We start from the raw sequence: 20,074 nt of genomic DNA on the forward strand, positions 1-20,074 counted from the left end.
TGAAGCTTCCTAAGCTGGAGTCCAAATCATACATAGTCTACTCGTGTAGAAGCTCTGTTTTATACTAATGTTTTTGTGTTGTCCAGTAACTTGAATGAAGTAACAGGGCAAGTGAGAATTGAATGCTCCCAGAGAGTTAGTACTAAGCTGATGCCAGTGTCCTGATATGTTCACATGTTGGAGCTGGAATAAACATGTTACCTCTGATGACATTTTCACGTTCTCATTCAGCAGTTATTCTCTTAAATTCCCACTCCATCTCAACCCACTATGGCTTTAGAAATCAGCATCAAGTGACAGCAGACCACTGTGAACGGAGATCAAATTAAAGTAACACCCCGCAGCCTCATTTTAACATTTATTTTTAAAATTACTTACCAAAAATGTCTTCCTGAAAAAAAAAGAAAAGTAAAATTCATAAGTTTAGCAGCAATGGCGTGCAATTGTTAAGCAAAATATCAACACTTCACAGTGTGGTTCAAAAGTATGCCGGATAAATCTAACAGCCTGTTAACAGTTAAATAAACATTTTCTCCAAAAGAAAACTAAATTGCTTACAGGCTTAATTTACTTTACTCATCAAGCACAGTGAAGAAATGCAATAAGCTACTGAGACAGACTGTGCACATTCCCTATTACCTAAGTTCTTGTCCTCACAGTGGGACCAAGAACAAACAAAATTTGATTTGTGCAAACGTCATAAGAACCATTTTCCATACAAGAGGGACAAAGCCCCAGTCATTCTGTATTAGCTGTCAGATTACTTACTGGAAGGCTAACAACATGGAATGAATAGCAGGATCCCAATATAGGTTAGCAAGCCAAAATGAACATTTTCGTTTGCTGGTTATAGGAACTATCGCTAAAGCTAACGGTCAAACAAAGTTAACAAAGTTGTGTCATCGTTGACCGATTCACACGAATGCCTTATTACCACATCAGTTTGGAAGGAAGAAAATTGTAAAGTTATTCTATTCCAAGAGACCCTCTGTCTTGAAGAATAAAAACTCTTGTTAAAGCTTCAATGCTGTATATGGTTCTTGCAGATTGATGGGGATTGGGATGAGGGGATGTGAAGAAATGGTCACATCTAAAGAAATTCTTGCTGCTATCATATTTCACAACTTTGAAATATTCACAATTACAATCAACAGAATAATTACATACAATATTCCCAGATTTTTCTTTAGCATACTGATGTGTTAAATTGAAAAACTAAAACCAACATGTTTTGATGCCGAAACAAAATGTTTCAATGTTATGAATATTACAATATAAAATGATTGAAAAGTCTTTAAACCCCCACCCCCATCCGTATTTCACACAAAGAGCACCAATGGCAGAGTACAGACCTGTTAACAGACAAGCTGCAGTATATGGGAAGTTTGTCTCCCATACTGCAAGACTGTACAAGCAGCAAAACCAAAAGAAACAAACTTCTTACCATTACTCTTAAACATGCAAGTGTAGACTGTATTATTAAAACAGAAGAAAGTTACTGATTTACAGTTTGAGCCCAACGATAACTATGAAATTAGAGATTAGTATGTGGGGCTTCAAACCCACTGTAAAGTACAAAGGTCAGCTAACAAAAAAATGTCCCGAAACATATTTAAAACTAAAGCTTTAACAAAAAAAAAAACTAGCTACCAAAAGTGGCCTTTGAATTACACTGCAAAGTACAAAAGGCTAACATCTTGCTGAAATGTATGAAAAGCCAAGAAGAGTGGTACTACACTTTACCAAGCAATAACGAGACAAGCTCAGAATGGTCTCCCTAAGCAGAATAAGCCGAGCAGGATAACATTTATAAATTGTCACTCCGAATACTCAAGTTCAACTGGACCTGGTATGGAAATTTCGCAAACAATTATGTTTTACTGAAATTCCACTGGAATAATTATTCCTATGCAATCCTGCTCAAGAATTGCTGTTGAAACTGCACTCCATACTTACTGGTGATAAATTTGTCCCAGTTCCTGTGCAGAATAAGTCCAAGAATTGCTGCAGCGCTTAGAAGTAAAAAGACAGTAATTCCTCCAACCAATCCAGAAATGATTTTAGCTGTTTGTATAGAGGAAAAACATACAAAATAATTCAAAGACTAGTGGCAATGACTTTAAAAGACAATGTGCAAGTTTTTGTAAAACAATTTTATTCCTCGAGTATAGCAGCAACCAAAATTGTTTATTTTCAGGTTAAGAGTTACAGGAAATTACTCACTGTTAAAGGACACCCATATTTCTACTTCTTTAATCCCCAGAGGATTCTCACTCTTGCAAATGTATCTTCCTTCATCCTGGTCTTTTGAGGCCATCAATATCGTCAAGCTTGAAACAACACCTTCTTGTGAGATTACATATTTGGCGTTGGAGAAAATTTCAGTGTCATTGTTTCTCCACCAGGTTAATTTGGGAGGTGGATTTCCTTCCTTACTGTGACAAGTCAAAGTTGTATTTTTCCCTATGTATCCAGTTACAAGAGGTTGTGACTCAGGAAGCGGAGCCTCTGAAATGAAACAAGAGTTATGGTCCAGGCAACACCCAATGCTTGTGATAGTTCTTCCTCGCCTCAGTTAGGCTGCCTGCATTAAAGTTTAATAAACAGATTAGGTAAGAGACTGTAGTTTGATATCTGAGCATCATATTGGTACTTTAAGTTATTCTTAATGGCTGATCGGTTTTTGTTTCTTTTACACTCAATTTACTGTGATACGGGACATTACACATTCAGCAAAATACCCGTCACATTGTGTGTAGGCAACGGTGAATAACTTCTCATGGCTATTGAAAAAAAAAACTCCATTCAATCAGGACTGCTTCAACACCAAAGCAAAACATGTGCATCTGGACAGTAGCCTTGAGGTCCTCAGTTCTGTACTTTACTCTTCCAGTTTCATGTGAAACGTGTTAACAGCTACATACTGTTTTATCAGGCACTTGCTCCAAGAGAGCTATTTTAAGAATTTGTTTATGACTTGAACCATTACAAACATGATTTTTTTTTTTAAAAAGCTACAATATTGTACTAACTTCCCATTACATGTTTCGGCTTTTAATGGCACACTGAACAATATTTTACTTACTTAACGTCAATGAGCATGATTGCTCCATCCTTTGTTCATATGCAATGTGATGACCCACACATTTAAACATTTGACCATCATGTACTGTTGACCCTTTAACCTGTAGTACATTGGTATCATTTGACCCTGGTAGCCCATCTGGATGATCATTAGGTCCCATTTCCTGATTCTCACTTGACCAAGCAAATGCGGGATAGGGATATCCTTCAGTCCAAGAACAAAATAGTTGCACGTTATCATTAAGAAATTCTGCATGGCACATTGGAGACCCCTTTGGTGGATCTGAAAAATGAACATTAAAATGTCAAAGCATACTAACTCATCCTTCATAGTACCTGAATTGGTGTACATGAAGTTTGTTGAATGAAAAAACACTATACATGCTTGCAAGGGCAGTATCTTCCCTTCTAGAACCTTTCAACCCTGTGGCCAGAATTCTCTGGTCTTACATGCCCCGCTACCACTGCCAGTGAGGATGGAGAATTTAGCGTGCAGCCAAATCTTTGACTAGTGCTGAATGCTATACAAACAATAAGTAAATAATATCAAAAAGAGAATATTCCAAAATGGATCAGAATGTGAAATACATCTATTGGAAAGACCCAGAAAGAAAATCAGGAAGCAACTATTCTGAAACTATTGAAGTCATTGGCCAGAATTCTCTGACCTCTCCTGCGGCTGGAATTATCCAGCCCTGCTGCTGTGAAAATCCCATAGAAGCCATGTTGACTTCACAGGAGAACTATCAAATAAAATTTGACAGAGCCACTTAAAGAGGTGATCAAAGCTTCATCCAAGATTTGGGTTTTAAGGAGCTTCTTAAAAAGAGATGAAAGGCAGATGTTTAGCAAGGGAATTCCACCTTTGATCCATATCCCTTGATCAACCCACCCTCTAATTTCTTTTGAGTGCACAGGCTATTTGTTTTTCTTGCATGGTAACTTATGGGGGCCAGCTTGTACGTGAGGCCTGTCAGGTTGCTGCACAGCCTGGGAACAGCCCAAGGGGAACATTGTCCTCAACAAAAATTGTTACTCAACAAAAATCAATGAACTTCAGTTTTAAAAGTTTCACTTAACAACATCCAAAGAATTTTATAGAGAGTGTGTTCCACATTGGCAATGCCGGTGTTTAATGGTGCTTCCCTATTTCACTCGAAAATGACCAAGTTCTAATTCTAGGATACTGCCCAGCACAAGAAATAGTTTCACTGTAGGTATCGTATTGAATCCCTTTACCATGTTAAATGCTTCAACTAAATCACCTTGAAACCAGCTATCCCATCAATGTCCTACACTCAAAAAGAATATAAACATTTATGCAAAAACACCTCATAATTTAACACGGGTAACATTTTTACGTAGCCTGACTGCTTATTTTGTACCACTTATAGCCATTAAATGCATTTTTTTTTTGCTGTAAGGTTCCACCCTCTCACTATCTATTCTCTCATTCAGCCACCTGCCTGATGCCTCAGCAACCTCACAGCTGGCTTCAAAGTGATCCAAGTTCAAAGTATTTGTGAAAATAAGAAGGATGCCGGGAACCCCCAAACATAATTCCCCGCCAGATTTATATTCCCACACACCCTTTGTTGAAAGTCACTCCAGGTATCACTCAGTGATTTAAACCAAGGATTTTTCTGGCTCCTTTAATGCAGGAACCGATCTAAACTTAGTATCAGTGGCATTGACTCTGTCTACACTTCCCGCTTCCTCAGCAAAGCAGCCAGCATAATTAAGGACCCCACGCACCCTGGACATTCTCTCTTCCACCTTCTTCTGTTGGGAAAAAGATACAAAAGTCTGAGGTCACATACCAACAGCTTCTTCCCTGCTGCTGTCAGACTTTTGAATGGACCTACCTCGCACTAAGTTGATCTTTCTCTACACCTTAGCAATGACTGTAACACTACAATCTGCACTCTCTCCTTTCCTTCTCTATGAACGGTATGTTTTGTCTGCATAGCATGCAAGAAACAACAATTTTCAGTGTGTACTAATACATGCGACAACAATAAATCAAATCAAAATCCTAACACTAAGCAAAGACAAAAATGTAATAAATTGTTTATTTTCTTTTTTTAAACTTTTCTCATATTAATGAAGACTTACTGATAAGAAATGAAATAGTTTGAAATGGCAAAAACAATAAATTTAAAATACTTGTATTTAACTACATGCTAATTTCCAAAACGTGAAAAATGATGCTCTACCATTAGTAAAAGTTATCTCAGATATTACAAAGTAAGCGTAAATGTTACTTACAATAGACAAGGACTTCCTTGGTATCGCTGAAGTTTTTTGAGCAAGTATAGTTCCCCTGGTTGTCATAATCTACATTGAAAAGTGTAAATTCTGTATGGTTCCCCACAACACTTGTAAAAACTTCCTGATTTGTATCTGGACGAACAAAGATCCACGATATGTTCAGCTTTTGTTGCAACATGCTTGAGCAGCTGAAGGAGACATTTTTGTGTTTGATTATATACATTGTTTTATTTGGCAACTCTTCTCCAGGACTGATGGTAATGGTAAATTTCTCAGCATCATCTGCCAGTGCAAAAAGCACATTTTAGTCAGAAGCCAAAGCAACACCACATTGGTAACAGCACTAACTGCTAGATAAATGCACATTCTGATTGTTTAACAGTAGTTTCTTACTAAGATTGCCTATCATATGTTTGGATTGTTTGAGCAAATTAGCAGTGTTATGACCATGGGAATGTCACCTTTATAAGAAAACCAGTCAGGGGTCAGTAAGGTAGATGGCCACATTAAACTAGGTTTTGGAATAAATGTGATGGTAATCAAGTGATATAGGGCAAAATTGTGATTCTATGCTCATGTATATTCACGTACTCAGAATGCTGAAATTTGGGGAAAATCACATATGGTCTATAAGAAGGCTGGGGCTAAAATTCAGACCTCCCCCAATTCAGTTTATAAACAACCTCTGTGTTTAAATGGGGTTGCGTTAAACCTCTCAGATTTAAGTCTTTCTTGCTGATGGTAACATCATTGCCTTTTCTCATTGTAAAACATAGTATACAAGAAAGTAGTCATTTTCTTAAAAAAAAGTTAAGAAATCATGTTGAAGTGAGCAGTGACATAGTTAACGATTCTCATCTTCTCCAAGACTGTGCACATCCTGGATTTTCAACCAGGGTCCACATTCCACTAAGAATCCACAAGGTGATTTCAAGGAGTTTGCTAAAAGAACATGTAGAAAAGAAAGGTTGGCCTGATGGTGGACCAATCAAAATTTGAGCCTGGACAATTGGCAGCTGACATGTCTTGTCAATTATGGGATTCCGTTCAATGAGAGTGAATCGGAGTCAAGGTCCACACAGTTCTGGTTGAAGAGTGGAAAGATAAGCAGAAGGAAGGAAAAAAAAGAAAAGCCAGTGAACACATCTGACAAAGGTGTCTGTTGCCGTTTGGATGTAACCTGCAAAGGAATACCTTAAAACAGTAATTTGGTGTGCCGAAGGCACCCAAGTGTGTCATTAAAAAAAAGATTCAAAATTGATGTAATTAAATTAAAATTAATCTTCATCTTCAGCTCTGTAGATGGCATCTCCAAGATCCGATGAAGGTTGGGCCTCTCCTGCATGCACCGGCTGGGAAAGAGCCACACAAGTGTGGCTTAGACGTTTTATATTGGTCAGGCCCATATGGATGACCAATGGGACTTGGTGCTGAAGATGAGGGTCCCTTGCGCCTGTACAAAAAGCGACCAAAAAAAACCCAAGAGAAGTGAGGGAGACAGGGAAAAGTTTAAAAACAAAACAGGCGAGAGGACAGGGAGAAGTTAAAAATGAAGTTCCCAGTATGGGAAGAAGACAGAGAAAATAGGAGATAACACTATTTTTAAAAAAACCTTGAGGTGAAGTATGCCATGAAATATAAAAGTTTGGGAACCACTGCCCTAGAAAGGGAAGAGGATGTGGTACTATAAGTCTTTGCTGAAGAAATGGCATTGAGAATCAAGAGTGAGAGAGACCATGATTTAAAGCTTCATCTCTTCCTTCCCCAGTAACACAAGTGATTTTGTCAAATCAGTTGACAAAACACTCCATGTTTCCTTTGTGATTTAATTTCTCCTTGGTTCCCGAATGTGGTTTTACTCTCCCTCTGTTACTGTCCCACCAACAACTAAGTTACTATCTCCTGAAGTAGTGGAATTTGAATTCAATTAAAAAAATCCTGGAATTAAGAACCTATTGATGACCATTGTCGATTGTTGGGGAAAAAAACCATCCGGTTCACTAGTGTCCTTTAGGGAAGGAAATTTGCTGCCCTTACCTGGTCTAGCCTACATGTGACTCCAGAGCCACAGCAATGTACTTGACTCTCAACTGCCCGCCAAGGGCAACTAGGGATGGGCAATAAATACTGTCCAGCCAGTGATGCCCATGTCCCATGAATGAATAAATGAACAAAAAGTAAAAAATGCATTTTTATGCTCATTTTAGGTACAAAGAATTAGCATATTGGAAGAATAATGTTAGATGTTTCTCGTCAATTGAAGTGTGGAAGTAAAACAGAATCTCAGCCCAAGAATTGCAAAGACTGGAGGTTATAGTGGCAAAGTTGTAAGCAAAACAAAAAATTGCTAACTGAATAATTATTTTTTTTAAAAAGAGGGTCTCAGAAGCCAAAATGTTGATAATCCCTGGTGTTCATAATAAAAGGAATGAATACTCACCAATATTAAGTACAAGTTACTTATTATAAGCATTTTTAATAAAAGGTGGTGTGTTGGAAATCAAGCAATAAATAGAAAAGGCGGGAAATGCAGGTCAGCCAACATCTGTGGCGAGACCAGTCAACAGTTCAACTTGGCCCCTCTTCAGAATTGAGAAGTGATGAAGTGAGAAGGCATATTGGTAAAATCAGGAAAAAAGGTGGAAAGTAAAAAGTCAAAAAACCACAAAAATCAGTGGGATGATCTCATCATTTCAGTCAAGCAGTGGAAATAAAGGACAATGATAGTAAAGAAATAGATAAATAATACGTAAATAGCTAAGGTAGTGAAGGTCTGTGTGGGAAGTAGGATGAAAATTAAAGGATATCAATCAAGTTTGAAATGTAAACTCGACACAGCTGGCAAAAATGGGTGAACAGAGGGTACCGATCCTTCCCATTCTCACTACTCACCATCCCACTGATTACTGTCTTCCACAACATGCTGTTGTCATAAATCATTTTTAAAAAATCTTCTCCATTAGACACCAGAGCACCCTACAATTACTCTGCAGTAATCTTTGCCGTTTAAAAAAAATGGATACAACCAACAATTGAATTCAGTGATGTTGATCTTTGGCCAGAGGGCTACAGGACAAATATGAGCTTTTGTCATATTAGTTTCCACTAGGGATCTGTTGCAATTGAGAGAGAGGCCAAAGATAGGATGGTCAGACTGAATGAGAAGAAGAAGTTAAAGCAATTCACAGAATACTACAGCGCAGAAGAGGCCCTTGGCCCATCTAGCCTGCACCGATGCATGAAATATCCTGACCTGCCCACCTAATCCCACTTGCCAGCATTTGGCCCATAGCCTTGAATGTTATGGCGTGCCAAGTACTCATCCAGGTACTTTTTAAAAGGATGTGACGCATCCCGGCTCCACCACCCACAGAGGACTGAAGGACACACGCACATAGATAGAATGGAGGTGGTCAGTAAAATGATCATCTGTAATAAAAACACAAAATGCTAGAAAATCTCAACAGGTCAGGCAGCACTGTAGAGAAAGAAAGTAATCTATAACTGTTTATTGCCAATGTGGCAGTTTTATTCATTTTTGGCCAGTTAAAAAAAAAATTATATTCTGTACTAATTCATTGACTGGTTGAGACAAACATAAGACTGGAGGAACCCAGCCACCTTTCTGTCTCAGTGGTAACTGTATTGCTGCTTTGCCATTGCCCAGGTCAACAACTTAGCACAGGCCAGATTGTGGATCTGGCTAGTCCTGGTCTGTTCTTACTAACCCATGGGAACGGGTTAGAAATTGCTAGAGATGATAAGTCAACCAATACTCATTAAAAAGTTATATCAGAAATGGGAAGGTAGAGAGCAGGATGCCTTCAGATTCACTGCAGAACCACTACAGTTTCCAACTTACATGTGACTTTGATTCAGGCACTGTGTAAATTTGCATACATCAAAATTGTGTGCACGTATGTATGTTGGGAGGGAATGCACTAGAATCAGAAGTACCACCTCAGAAAGTATATAAAATGTTTACATGTGGGTAGAACAGCTCATGAAATTTAGTAACGACAAAATATAAAGTAACACAGAGATAGATAAAAACAAGCATACTTCAAGAACAGTGTTGAAATAACTATGGATGAAGTTGAGAGAGAGAGACTCTCAACCAACACAACTCATTGGCCATGGTGTTCATAGAGCTATAATGTACCTTTGTGGGACATGTAAACCAGACAGTGCTTGCATTAGCGCACACTTGGAGGCTGAGCTATAAGCCATTGTCAACACCTTCACCAAAGCGTATGAAAGCATAGACCTTACACTAAACATCCGTAAGATGAAGATCCTCTACGAACCTGTCCCCAGCATACAGCACTGCCCCCCAGTTATCAAAATCCATGACAAGGCCTTGGACAACATGGACACTTTCCATACCTTGAGAGCCTTTTGTCAACAAGCACAGACATCAACACTGCCTTCTGTGTGCCAGCAAAGCCTTCAGTCATCTGAGGAAGTGGGTGTTTGAAGGCCAGGATCTCAGACCCAGCTTCTAGCTCATGGTTGACAGAGCAGTACTGATACCTGCCCTTCTACATGGTTCACAGAGGTGGACTATGTACAGCAGGCACTGCAAAATTCTGGAGAAGCACCACCAGCGCTGCATCCACAAGATCCTGCAAATCCATTGGCAGGAGAGGAACACCAACATTAAATGTTTTTGCTCAAACCAACATCCCCAGCATTGAACCACTGACCACTCAATCAGCTCCGCTGGGGAGGCCACATCATCAGCACGCCTGACATCAGACTTCCAAAACAAGCACGTAACTCAGAGCTTCAACATGGCAAGCAAGCCCCAAGAGGGCAGAAGAAATGCTTCAAGGACATCCTCAGGCCTCCTTGAAAAAGTGCAACATCCCATTGACACCTGGAAATCCCTGGCTCAAGACAGCCTGAAGTGGAGAAAAAGCATCCAGAAAGGAGCTGAATGCAAAAACAGAAAATGCTGGAAAATCTCAGCAGGTCTGGTAGCATCTGTGGGGAGAGAATAGAGCCAACGTTTTCAATCTCGATGACTCTTCTAGGGCCACAGATGCTGTCAGACCTGCTGAGATTTTCCAGCATTTTCTGCTTTTGTTTCAGATTCCAGCATCCACAGTATTTTGCCTTTAAGGAGCTGAACGCCTCGAGTTTCATCGCTGAGATCAAGCTGAAGCCAAGTGTTGACCCAAGGGGCGGCACGGTAGCACAGTGATTAGCACTACTGCTTCACAGCTCCAGGGACCTGGGTTTGATTCCCGGCTTGGGTCATTGTCTGTGTGGAGTTTGCACTTTCTCCTCGTGTCTGCGTGGGTTTCCTCCGGGTGCTCCAGTTTCCTCCCACAGTCCAAAGATGTGCGGGTTAGGTTGATTGGCCATGCTAAAAATTGCCCTTAGTCTCCTGAGATGCGTAGGTTAGAGGGATTAGTGGGTAAATATGTAGGGATATGCGGGTAGGGTGGGTTTGTGGTCAGTGCAGACTCGATGGGCCAAATGGTCTCTTTCTGTACTGTAGGGATTCTATTGACAGAGAAAGGAGAACATGGCAACCCAGGCACTCCACCCACCATTACCGGCAAGAGCTGGTAATAATCTAGCATTATAGCATCCCACTCAAGTTCACACTTTGAACACTGCATCCAATCTGGTCAGCAGGAGAGGGCTGGAAGTAGAAGAGAGAGGATCCACTAGGCTGAACTCCAGTCCAAGGGATTTGAGTGGAGAAGTTTGGGCTGATGGGCAAGAATGCAATTTTAAATGGAGATATAAAAAAAACTGATATGATGAAAATAAGCCCTAAAAATATTAAAATATTTGTGGAGGAAGTCGAGAAACGCGGATGGTGGTTTGCCTCCCTGGTGCCGGGATCAGGGATGTTTCTGACCGTATCCAAGAAATCCTGAAGTGGGAGGGAGAGGAGACAGAGGTTGTGGTGCATACTGGTACCACTGACATAGGCAGGAAAGGGGAAGGGGTTATGAAAGGAAAATATAGGAAGTTAGGTAGGGAGTTAAGAAGGAGGAACGCAAAGGTAGTAATCTCGGGATTGCTGCCTGTGCCACGAGACAGTGAGGGAAGGAATGGAATAAGCTGGAGGATAAATGCGTGGCTGAGGGATTGGAGCAGGGGTCAGGGATTCAGGTTCCTGGATCATTGGGACCTCTTTAAGGGGCAGGTGCGACCTGTACAAAAAGGACGGGTTTCACTTAAATCCCAGGGGGACCAATATCCTGGCGGGAAGGTTTGCTAAGGCTACTGGGGAGTGTTTAAACTAGAATGGTTGGGGGGGGGGGGGGGGGGGGGGTGGGAATCAAAATGAGGTGACTGGGAGAGAGGAGGTGAGCTTAAAAATAAAAGGGGCTTGTAGATAGTGTGAGAGGGAGGATATGCAGGTGACGGAGAAGGGGAGTGCTCAGACCGAAGGGTTGAGATGTGTTTATTTTAACGCAAGGAGTGTAGTGAACAAAATGGATGAGCTTAGAGCGTGGATCACTACTTGGAAGTGTGATGTGGTGGCCATTACAGAGACTTGGTTATCTCAGGGACAGGACTGGATACTGCCACATACTCATCAGGAGTATAGAAACACAGAGGGACCTAGGTGTGCAAGTCCACAAATCCTTGAAGGTGGCAACACAGGTGGAGAAGGTGGTGAAGAAGGCATATGGTATGCTTGCCTTTATAGGACGGGGTATAGAGTATAAAAGCTGGAGTCTGATGATGCAGCTGTATAGAACGCTGGTTAGGCCACATTTGGAGTACTGCGTCCAGTTCTGGTCGCCGCAGTACCAGAAGGACGTGGAGGCGTTAGAGAGAGTGCAGAGAAGGTTTACTAGGATGTTGCCTGGTATGGAGGGTCTTAGCTATGAGGAGAGATTGGGTAAACTGGGGTTGTTCTCCCTGGAAAGACGGAGAATGAGGGGAGATCTAATAGAGGTGTACAAGATTATGAAGGGGATAGATAGGGTGAACGGTGGGAAGCTTTTTCCCAGATCAGAAGTGACGTTCACGAGGGGTCACGGGCTCAAGATGAGAGGGGCGAAGTATAACTCAGATATAAGAGGGATGTTTTTTACACAGAGGGTGGTGGGGGCCTGGAATGCACTGCCAAGTAGGGTGGTGGAGGCAGGCACGCTGACATCGTTTAAGACTTACCTGGATAGTCACATGAGCAGCCTGGGAATGGAGGGATACAAACGATTGGTCTACTTGGACCAAGGAGCAGCACAGGCTTGGAGGGCCGAAGGGCCTGTTTCCTGTGCTGTACTGTTCTTTGTTCTTCTTTGTTCAAGTGCCGGGTTTCAGATGTTTCAGGAGGCTCAGGGAAGGAGGCAAAAGAGCTGGGGGAGTGGCACTGTTGATCAGGGATAGTGTCACGGCTGTAGAAAAGATGGACGCCACAGAGGGATTGTCTATGGAATCTCTGTGGGTGGAGGTTCGCAACAGGAAGGGGTCAATAACTTTACTGGGTGTTTTCTATAGGCCGCCCAATAGTAGCAGGGATGTGGAGGAGCAGATTGGGAAGCAGATCCTGGAGAGATGTGATAATAACAGAGTGGTCGTGATGGGAGATTTTAATTTCCAAAATATCGATTGGAATATCCCTAGGGTAAGGGGTTTAGATGGGGAGGAGTTTGTTAGGTGTGTTCAGGAGGGCTTCCTGAGACAGTATGTGGATAAGCCTACAAGAGGAGAGGCTGTACTTGATTTGGTATTAGGGAATGAACCTGGGCAGATGTCAGATCTCTCAGTGGGAGAGCATTTTGGGGATAGTGATCATAACTCTATCTCCTTTACATTAGCATTGGAGAGAGATAGGATCAGTCAAGCTAGGAAAGTGTTTATTTGGAGTAAGGACAATTATGAGGCTATTAGGCAGGAAATTAGAGGCATAAATTGGAAGGAGGTTTTCTCAGGGAAGTGTACAGAAGAAATGTGGCAAATTTTCAAGGAAAATTTGTCTGGAGCTCTGCACAGCAACGTTCCAATGAGACAGGGGAGTTATGGTAGGTTACAGGAACCATGGTGCACGAAAGCTGTAACGAATTTAGTCAAGAAGAAAAGAAAAGCCTCAAAAGGTTCAGGGAGCTAGGTAATGTTAGAAATCTAGAAGAGTATACGACTAGTAGGAAGGGACTTAAGAGGGAAATTAGAAGAGCAAGAAGGGGTCATGATAAGGCCTTGGCAGACAGGATAAAGGAAAACCCCAAGGCATTCTACAAGGATGTTAAGAGCAAGAAGATAAGATGTGAAGGAGTAGGACCTGTCAAATGTGACAGTGGGAAAGTCTGTATTGAACCGGTAGAAATAGCAGAGGTACTCAATGAATATTTTACTTCAGTATTCACAGTGGAAAAGGATCTTGGTAGTTGCAGTGCAGACTTGCAGTGGACTGAGAAGATTGAGCATGTGGACATTAGGAAAGAGGATGTGTTGGAGCTTTTGAAAAGCATCAAGTTAGATAAATCGCCGGGACCGGATGGGATGTACCCCAGGTTACTGTGGGAGGCGAGGGAAGAGATTGCTGAGCCTCTGGCGATGATCTTTGCGTCATCAATGGAGACGGGAGAGGTTCCGGAGGATTGGAGGATTGCAGATGTGGTTCCGTTATTCAAGAAAGGGAGAAGAGATAGCCTGGGAAATTATAGACCAGTGAGTCTAACCTCAGTGGTTGGTAAGTTGATGGAGAAGATCCTGAGAGGCAGGATTTATGAACATCTGGAGAGGAATAGTATGATCAGAAATAGCCAGCACAGCTTTGTCCAAGGCAGATCATGCCTTCCGAGCCTAACTGAATTTTTTGAAGATGTAACTAGACACATAGACGAGGGAAGAGCGGTAGATGTAGTTTATATGGATTTCAGCAAGGCGTTTGATAAGGTGCCTAATGCAAGGCTTACTGAGAAAGTGAAGGGGCATGGGATACAAGGGGACATTGCCTTGTGGATTCAGAACTGGCTTGCCCACAGAAGGCAAAGAGTGGTTGTAGATGGGTCTTTTTCAGCATGGAGGTCGGTCACCAGTGGAGTGCCCCAGGGATCTGTTCTGGGACCCTTGCTCTTTGTGATTTTTATAAATGACCTGGATGAGAAAGTGGAAGGATGGGTTGGCAAGTATGCTGATGACACAAAGGTTGGTGGGGTTGTGGATAGTGTAGAGGGATGTCAGCAGTTGCAACGAGACATAGATAAGATGCAAGACTGGGCGGAGAAGTGGCAGATGGACTTCAACCCAGCTAAGTGTGTGGTGGTTCATTTTGGCAGGTCGAATAGGATGGAAGGATATAATATTAAGGGTAAGACGCTTGGCAGTGTGGAAGGTCAGGAGGATCTTGGGGTCTGGGTTCATAGGACGCTCAAAGCAGCGTCACAGGTAGAGGCTGTGGTTAAGAAGGTGTACGGAATACAGGCCTTCATCAATCGAGGAATTGAGTTTAGAAATCAGGAGATAATGCTGCAGCTGTATAACGCAGCTTGTGAGACCCCACCTGGAGTACTGTGCCCAGTTCTGGTTGCCTCATTACAGAAAGGATGTGGAAGCCATAGAAAGGGTGCAGAGGAGATTTATAAGGATGTTGCCTGGATTAGGTGGCATGCCTTATGAGGATAGGTTGAGAGAGCTAGGTCTTTTCTCCTTGGAGAAGCGAAAGATGAGAGGTGACCTGATAGAGGTGTATAAGATGTTGAGAGGTATTGATAGAGTGGATTCTCAGAGGCTTTTACCCAGGGCTGAAATGGTTGCCACAAGAGGTCACAGGTTTAGGGTGCTGGGGAGTAGGTATAGAGGAGATGTTAGGGGTAAGTTTTTCACTCAGAGGGTGGTGGGTGCGTGGAATCGGCTGCCGGTAGTGGTGGCGAAGGCGGATTCGATAGGGGGTCTTTTAAGAGACTTTTGGATAAGTTCATGGAAGTTAGTAAGATAGAGGGTTATAGGTAAGCCTAGTAGGTCGGGACACGTTCGGCGCAACTTGTGGGCCGAAGGTCCTGTTTGTGCTGTAGCTTTTCTATGTTCTAAAAATGAATATAAACTTGGGATACAGGTTTAAACTGAACAAGATTATTTTTAGAACAGATATCAGGAAGTTCTTCATACATTTGTGTCCTCAACATAAAGAGTCTACAACTACCACTCTTCCATCTGGAAGTTTAAAAACGCTGGAAACATTTAGATGGGTGGCATCAGGATTTTATTCAGATCGGCAAATCTGTCTTGCGTGATCAGGGAAATCTAAATCACGACGTCAAACACACCAGGGGGGAAAAAAACAGTTGAACACAGTTTGCCTGTAATATCCACCCACACGGAGGATTGCCAGAGGCGCAATAGAAAGGTTCATTACAATTAGGCCGTCACAGCAACATGCGCTGGGTGGGGGAAGAGAGAGAGACTTCTTACGGCTTTAAATAGAACTAAAAACATGTTAGAGCGACAGCAGTTACAACCATCTCGCATTGATATAAAGTTGAATCTCTAACAACACGAAGAAATATATGCTTCACCTTTAAAATAAAAGCCTCTTTCTGCTACTGAGGACATGATAAATATAATTGACCCCCCCAATCAGTAAAACATTCATTCTCAATGCTGCTTTAACGATTGAAAAACCCTAAATAAATATAAACACTGTCAAGGAGTAGTACAGGTAAACAAAATGCAAACCAACCTACACAAACATGTCGAAGGCAGACTCGTCCCACAGTAGGTAGAAACACACACAAACAATTCTTTTTAAAAAGAAACCACGTCGAGTGCTCGATTAGTTTACATTGTAAAATGAATCATGTTTAAATAAAACCCCTACCTGCTGCGATCAAAGTACACAAGGTTAGAGCTAAGAGAGCAGCGAGCTGCAGGTAATTGCTGCAGCCCATTGTGCTGGCGGACGGGCTGGCTGAGCAACTTTCAGCCGAGGACAATAACCTTTCGCACTTCCTGCTGGCGCGTGTACGCACGCGCGGCACACCTCATCCCGGCACACCTGTGGGCACAGGTAAGCTGCGCTCGAGAGTCGCTACTGAACACCCTGCCCAGGTAAATACCGCCTCCCGCCACAACTTTCTTTTTTTCCGAAAATATACTTTATTCATAAATCTGTGAGAACATTACAATCATTCCAAAATGACCATCACACAAAAAGCAATAATATTCATGCTCTTTGACAGACGGTGGCACAGTGGTTAGCATCGCTGCCTCACAGCGCCAGGGACCCGGGTTCGATTCCCGGCTTGGGTCACTGTGCAGGGTCTGCACGTTCTCCCAGTGGGTTTCCTCCAGGTGCTCCGGTTTCCTCCCACAGTCCAAAAGACGTGCTGGTTAGGTGCATTGGCCATGTTAAATTCTCCCTCAGTGTACCCGAACAGGCGCCACAGTGTGGCGACTAGGGGTTTTTCACAGTAACTTCATTGCAGTGTTAATGTAAGCCTACTTGTGACTAATGAATAAACTTTAGAAACTTTACTTTAGAATTAGAATTTGGCATAACTATAAGGTTCATGGTGGGAGATATAGGAGGGATGTCCGAGGTAGGTTCTTTACTCAGAGAGTGTGGTGGAATGTGGGTGTGGAATGGACTGCCTGCTGTGATAGTGGAGTTGGACACTTTAGGAACTTTCAAGTGGTTATGGGATAGGCTCATGGAGCACACCAGAATGATAGGGAGTGGGGGAGCTTGATCTTGGTTTCGGACAAAGCTCGGCACAACATCGAGGGCCGAAGGGCCTGTACTGTGCTGTACTGTTCTACGTAGAATCATAAATATTCTACAATGCAGAAGGAGGCCAATCAGCCCATCTAGCCTGCACTGACAACAATCCCAACCAGGCCCTCTCCCCTTAATGCCGCGTTAGCATAGCTAATCAACCTAACCTGCACATCTTGGGACTGTGGAGGGGAAACCAGAGCATCCAGGGGAAACTCACAGACACACGGGAGAACATGCATACTCCATAGACAGTCACCCAAGGTCGGAATTGAACCTGGGTTTTTGTCCAAGATCAAACCCAAGGTGAGCTGCAATGCCCTTTCTTGTTAGCTTGGATTTTGTATGTGTCTCTTGTGGGGACCATGAATTGGATTCAATTTGAATTGGTTTTTGGAGCAAGCAAAGAAATGGATTAAGTTTAAAGTTTATTTATTTGTGTCACAAGACTTCAATGAAGTTACTGTGAAAATCCCCTAGTCGCTGCACTCAGGCGCCTGTTCAGGTACACTGAGGGAGAATTTAGCACCTAACCAGCACATCTTTCAGACTGTGAGAGGAAACCCATGCAGACACGGGGAGAACGTGCAGATTCTGCGCAGACAGTGACCCAAACCGGGAATTGAACCTGGATCCCTGCTGCTGTGAGACAGCAGTGCTAACCACTGTGCCACCCCAAGATCTTGCCTGGTCCACTCTGCATTGGCTTTGTAACTTCAAGAATGGAGTAAAATCTTTTTACAAAATTTCTATCCTAACAATCATTCCACCGCCAGCTACAATTTCAAGTATGTTATCTGACCTTCGATAATGAATTAAGTTTTCAAAGTGTACTCTGCATGTCTCCTAATGTTCTTTTAGATAATACCGACATGATACCACAAGTACATTGTTCTGTAAACTGGAACTAAAATGGGTGCTTGCGGTTTTGATGTATAATTGAGAAATAATTTGTGGCCCTTTGGTATGTTCAGCAATGTGAAGTGTGATACCAGCAGTGAGTGAGGAGGTGTGGAAAGTTTGTCAATAAATGGTCTAACTGATTTTAAATCAAAGCAGTCATATGATTTTAAATCATACTGGCTTATTGATGAGAATATGGAAATTGAGGCACCGTCACACAGAAAGTCAGTGTAGGTTACTGAGCACAGGGATGATAGTTGAAAGGGACTTGCTGTGAGTTAGGGTATAGGCAATGAAGGTGATGGAAGCTGCAAAGTGGTCCGCAGGCCAGGAGAACATTGGAATAGTTGAGTTGAGAGATAAGAAAAGGCATGGAGGGTTTTGGCAGCAGGTACGCTGAGGCAGACATAGAGAAACACAATATTATAGCAGCTTTTTTAATTATTTCATGGGACATGACCATTGCTGGTTCAGCCAGCATTTTTAATTACCCATCCCTAGTTGTCCTTGAGAAGGTGGTGGTGAGCTGTCTTATAGAATCATAGAATCCTACAGTACAGAAAGGAGGCCATTTGGCCTATCGAGTCTGCACCAACCACAATCCCACCCAATCCTATCCCCATAACCCCATGTATTTACCCTAGCTAGTCTCCCTGACACTAAGGGGCAATTTAGCACAGCCAATCCACCTAACCCACACACCTTTGGACTGTGGAAGGAACTCCCTACTGATCTCTGCTGGTTCTGTCCTGTCAGTCTGCTGTGACATACCCACGGATGCTGATGATGGTGTCTGGGACATTGTCTGGAAGGTATAATTCCATAAAGGTGACTGTCAAGCTGTTGTGTGATTAATCTGTAAAATAGCTCTCTCAATTTTGGCACAAACCTTGAGAAATGAGGAGAACTTGGAAAGGGCGATGGGCTGGGTGTGATATTGTAGTTTCCAGTGCTTTGGTCAATGCTGGGTGATTCGTTTGGTTTCATTTTTTTGTTGCAGTTTGATGCAACTGAGTGGCTTGCTAGGCTATTTCAGAGGGCATTTAAGAGTCAACCACATTGCTGCGGATCTGGAGTTAAAGTGACATGTAAAGTTGACAGATTTCCTTTCCTGAAGGACATTGGTGAAGCAGATAGGTTTTTACAACAATCAACAATGGTTTTGTGATCCAAATTACTGAGATTAGTTTTTTAATTCCAGATTCATTAACTGATTTTTAATTTCATAAGCTGCCATGGTAGAATTCAATCCTGTGTCTCCAGAGCATTAGCCTGGGCCTCTGGATTACTAGTCCAGTGATGTTATCACTACGCCACTGCTTCCCTCTAAGGCTGAAGTAGATATTCTTCATGACGGATCAGATATGGGCTTGAGTTCATCTTGAGATCAACTAGGAAGCCAAGGTTGCAAATCACCTGGTTCAGCCAGTGGCCAGAGAGCAGAATGGGATAGATGGCTAGAGATCATATTTTGTAAATGGGACGAAAGGCATCAGTGTCAGTCTTCCAAACATTTAGTTAGAGGAAACACCAGCATATCCAGGACTGGATGTCAGACAAGCAGTATAACAAATCAGAAGCAGTGGAGGTGCAGAGGAGGTGGAGTAGGTGGGGGACTAGATGTGTTGCTGAGGGAGAGCTGGGTGTCTTTGGCAAATAAAAACTCATCAAGTTGCTGAGGGGTAACATGTAGATGCAAACTGGTCTCTTCTCTCAATAGAAGGTAACTGACTTTGTTTTCAGTGTTTTGTTTTAGTTTCAGGTTTCCTGCACTTGCAGTATTTGCCTTGTGAATGAAGATGCAACAAGGTGTGAGAAAATTGAAGTCAATTTAATTACTCCTTTGAACACCACACCCTTTTCCCACCCTGCTTGCTTTAAAATACTTTACTGCCCCATCACCAGCCTCTCCCAAGTATATTTTGCCACCATTCCCCTTAGGCACTGCACAGTGAGTCATCATCCCAGTGATTTCAATCTCCACTTCAATTCATCTTGATCTCTCTGCTCTGATTTCAAATACCCCTTCAAACACTCGCTCTGTATTAACTCTTCTACTTATATCCATACTTACCCCCTCAACCATGGCTTCTCTATTCCCATGATCTTGAACAGAAGACCATCTCT

At 42.3% G+C, this 20,074-nt stretch overlaps 1 protein-coding gene across 1 annotated transcript in view; it reads right to left on the reverse strand.

The window, feature by feature from the left end:
* vsig10 (V-set and immunoglobulin domain containing 10) overlaps positions 1-16,247 on the reverse strand; it is a 35,959-nt gene extending 19,712 nt beyond the window's left edge. Inside the window, exons 1-6 of the mRNA XM_078226997.1 lie at positions 16,148-16,247; positions 5,353-5,637; positions 3,086-3,367; positions 2,224-2,508; positions 1,957-2,064; positions 379-391 (exon numbers count right to left, since the gene is read on the reverse strand). Coding sequence (XP_078083123.1) covers positions 379-391; positions 1,957-2,064; positions 2,224-2,508; positions 3,086-3,367; positions 5,353-5,637; positions 16,148-16,217 — 1,043 coding nt within the window. The 5' untranslated portion in view covers positions 16,218-16,247. The remainder of the gene's footprint in view (positions 1-378; positions 392-1,956; positions 2,065-2,223; positions 2,509-3,085; positions 3,368-5,352; positions 5,638-16,147) is intronic.
* Positions 16,248-20,074: the final 3,827 nt, after the last annotated feature.

Source organism: Mustelus asterias, chromosome 13, assembly GCF_964213995.1.
Source record: "Mustelus asterias chromosome 13, sMusAst1.hap1.1, whole genome shotgun sequence".
In the NCBI taxonomy this organism is placed as follows: Eukaryota; Metazoa; Chordata; class Chondrichthyes; order Carcharhiniformes; family Triakidae; genus Mustelus; species Mustelus asterias.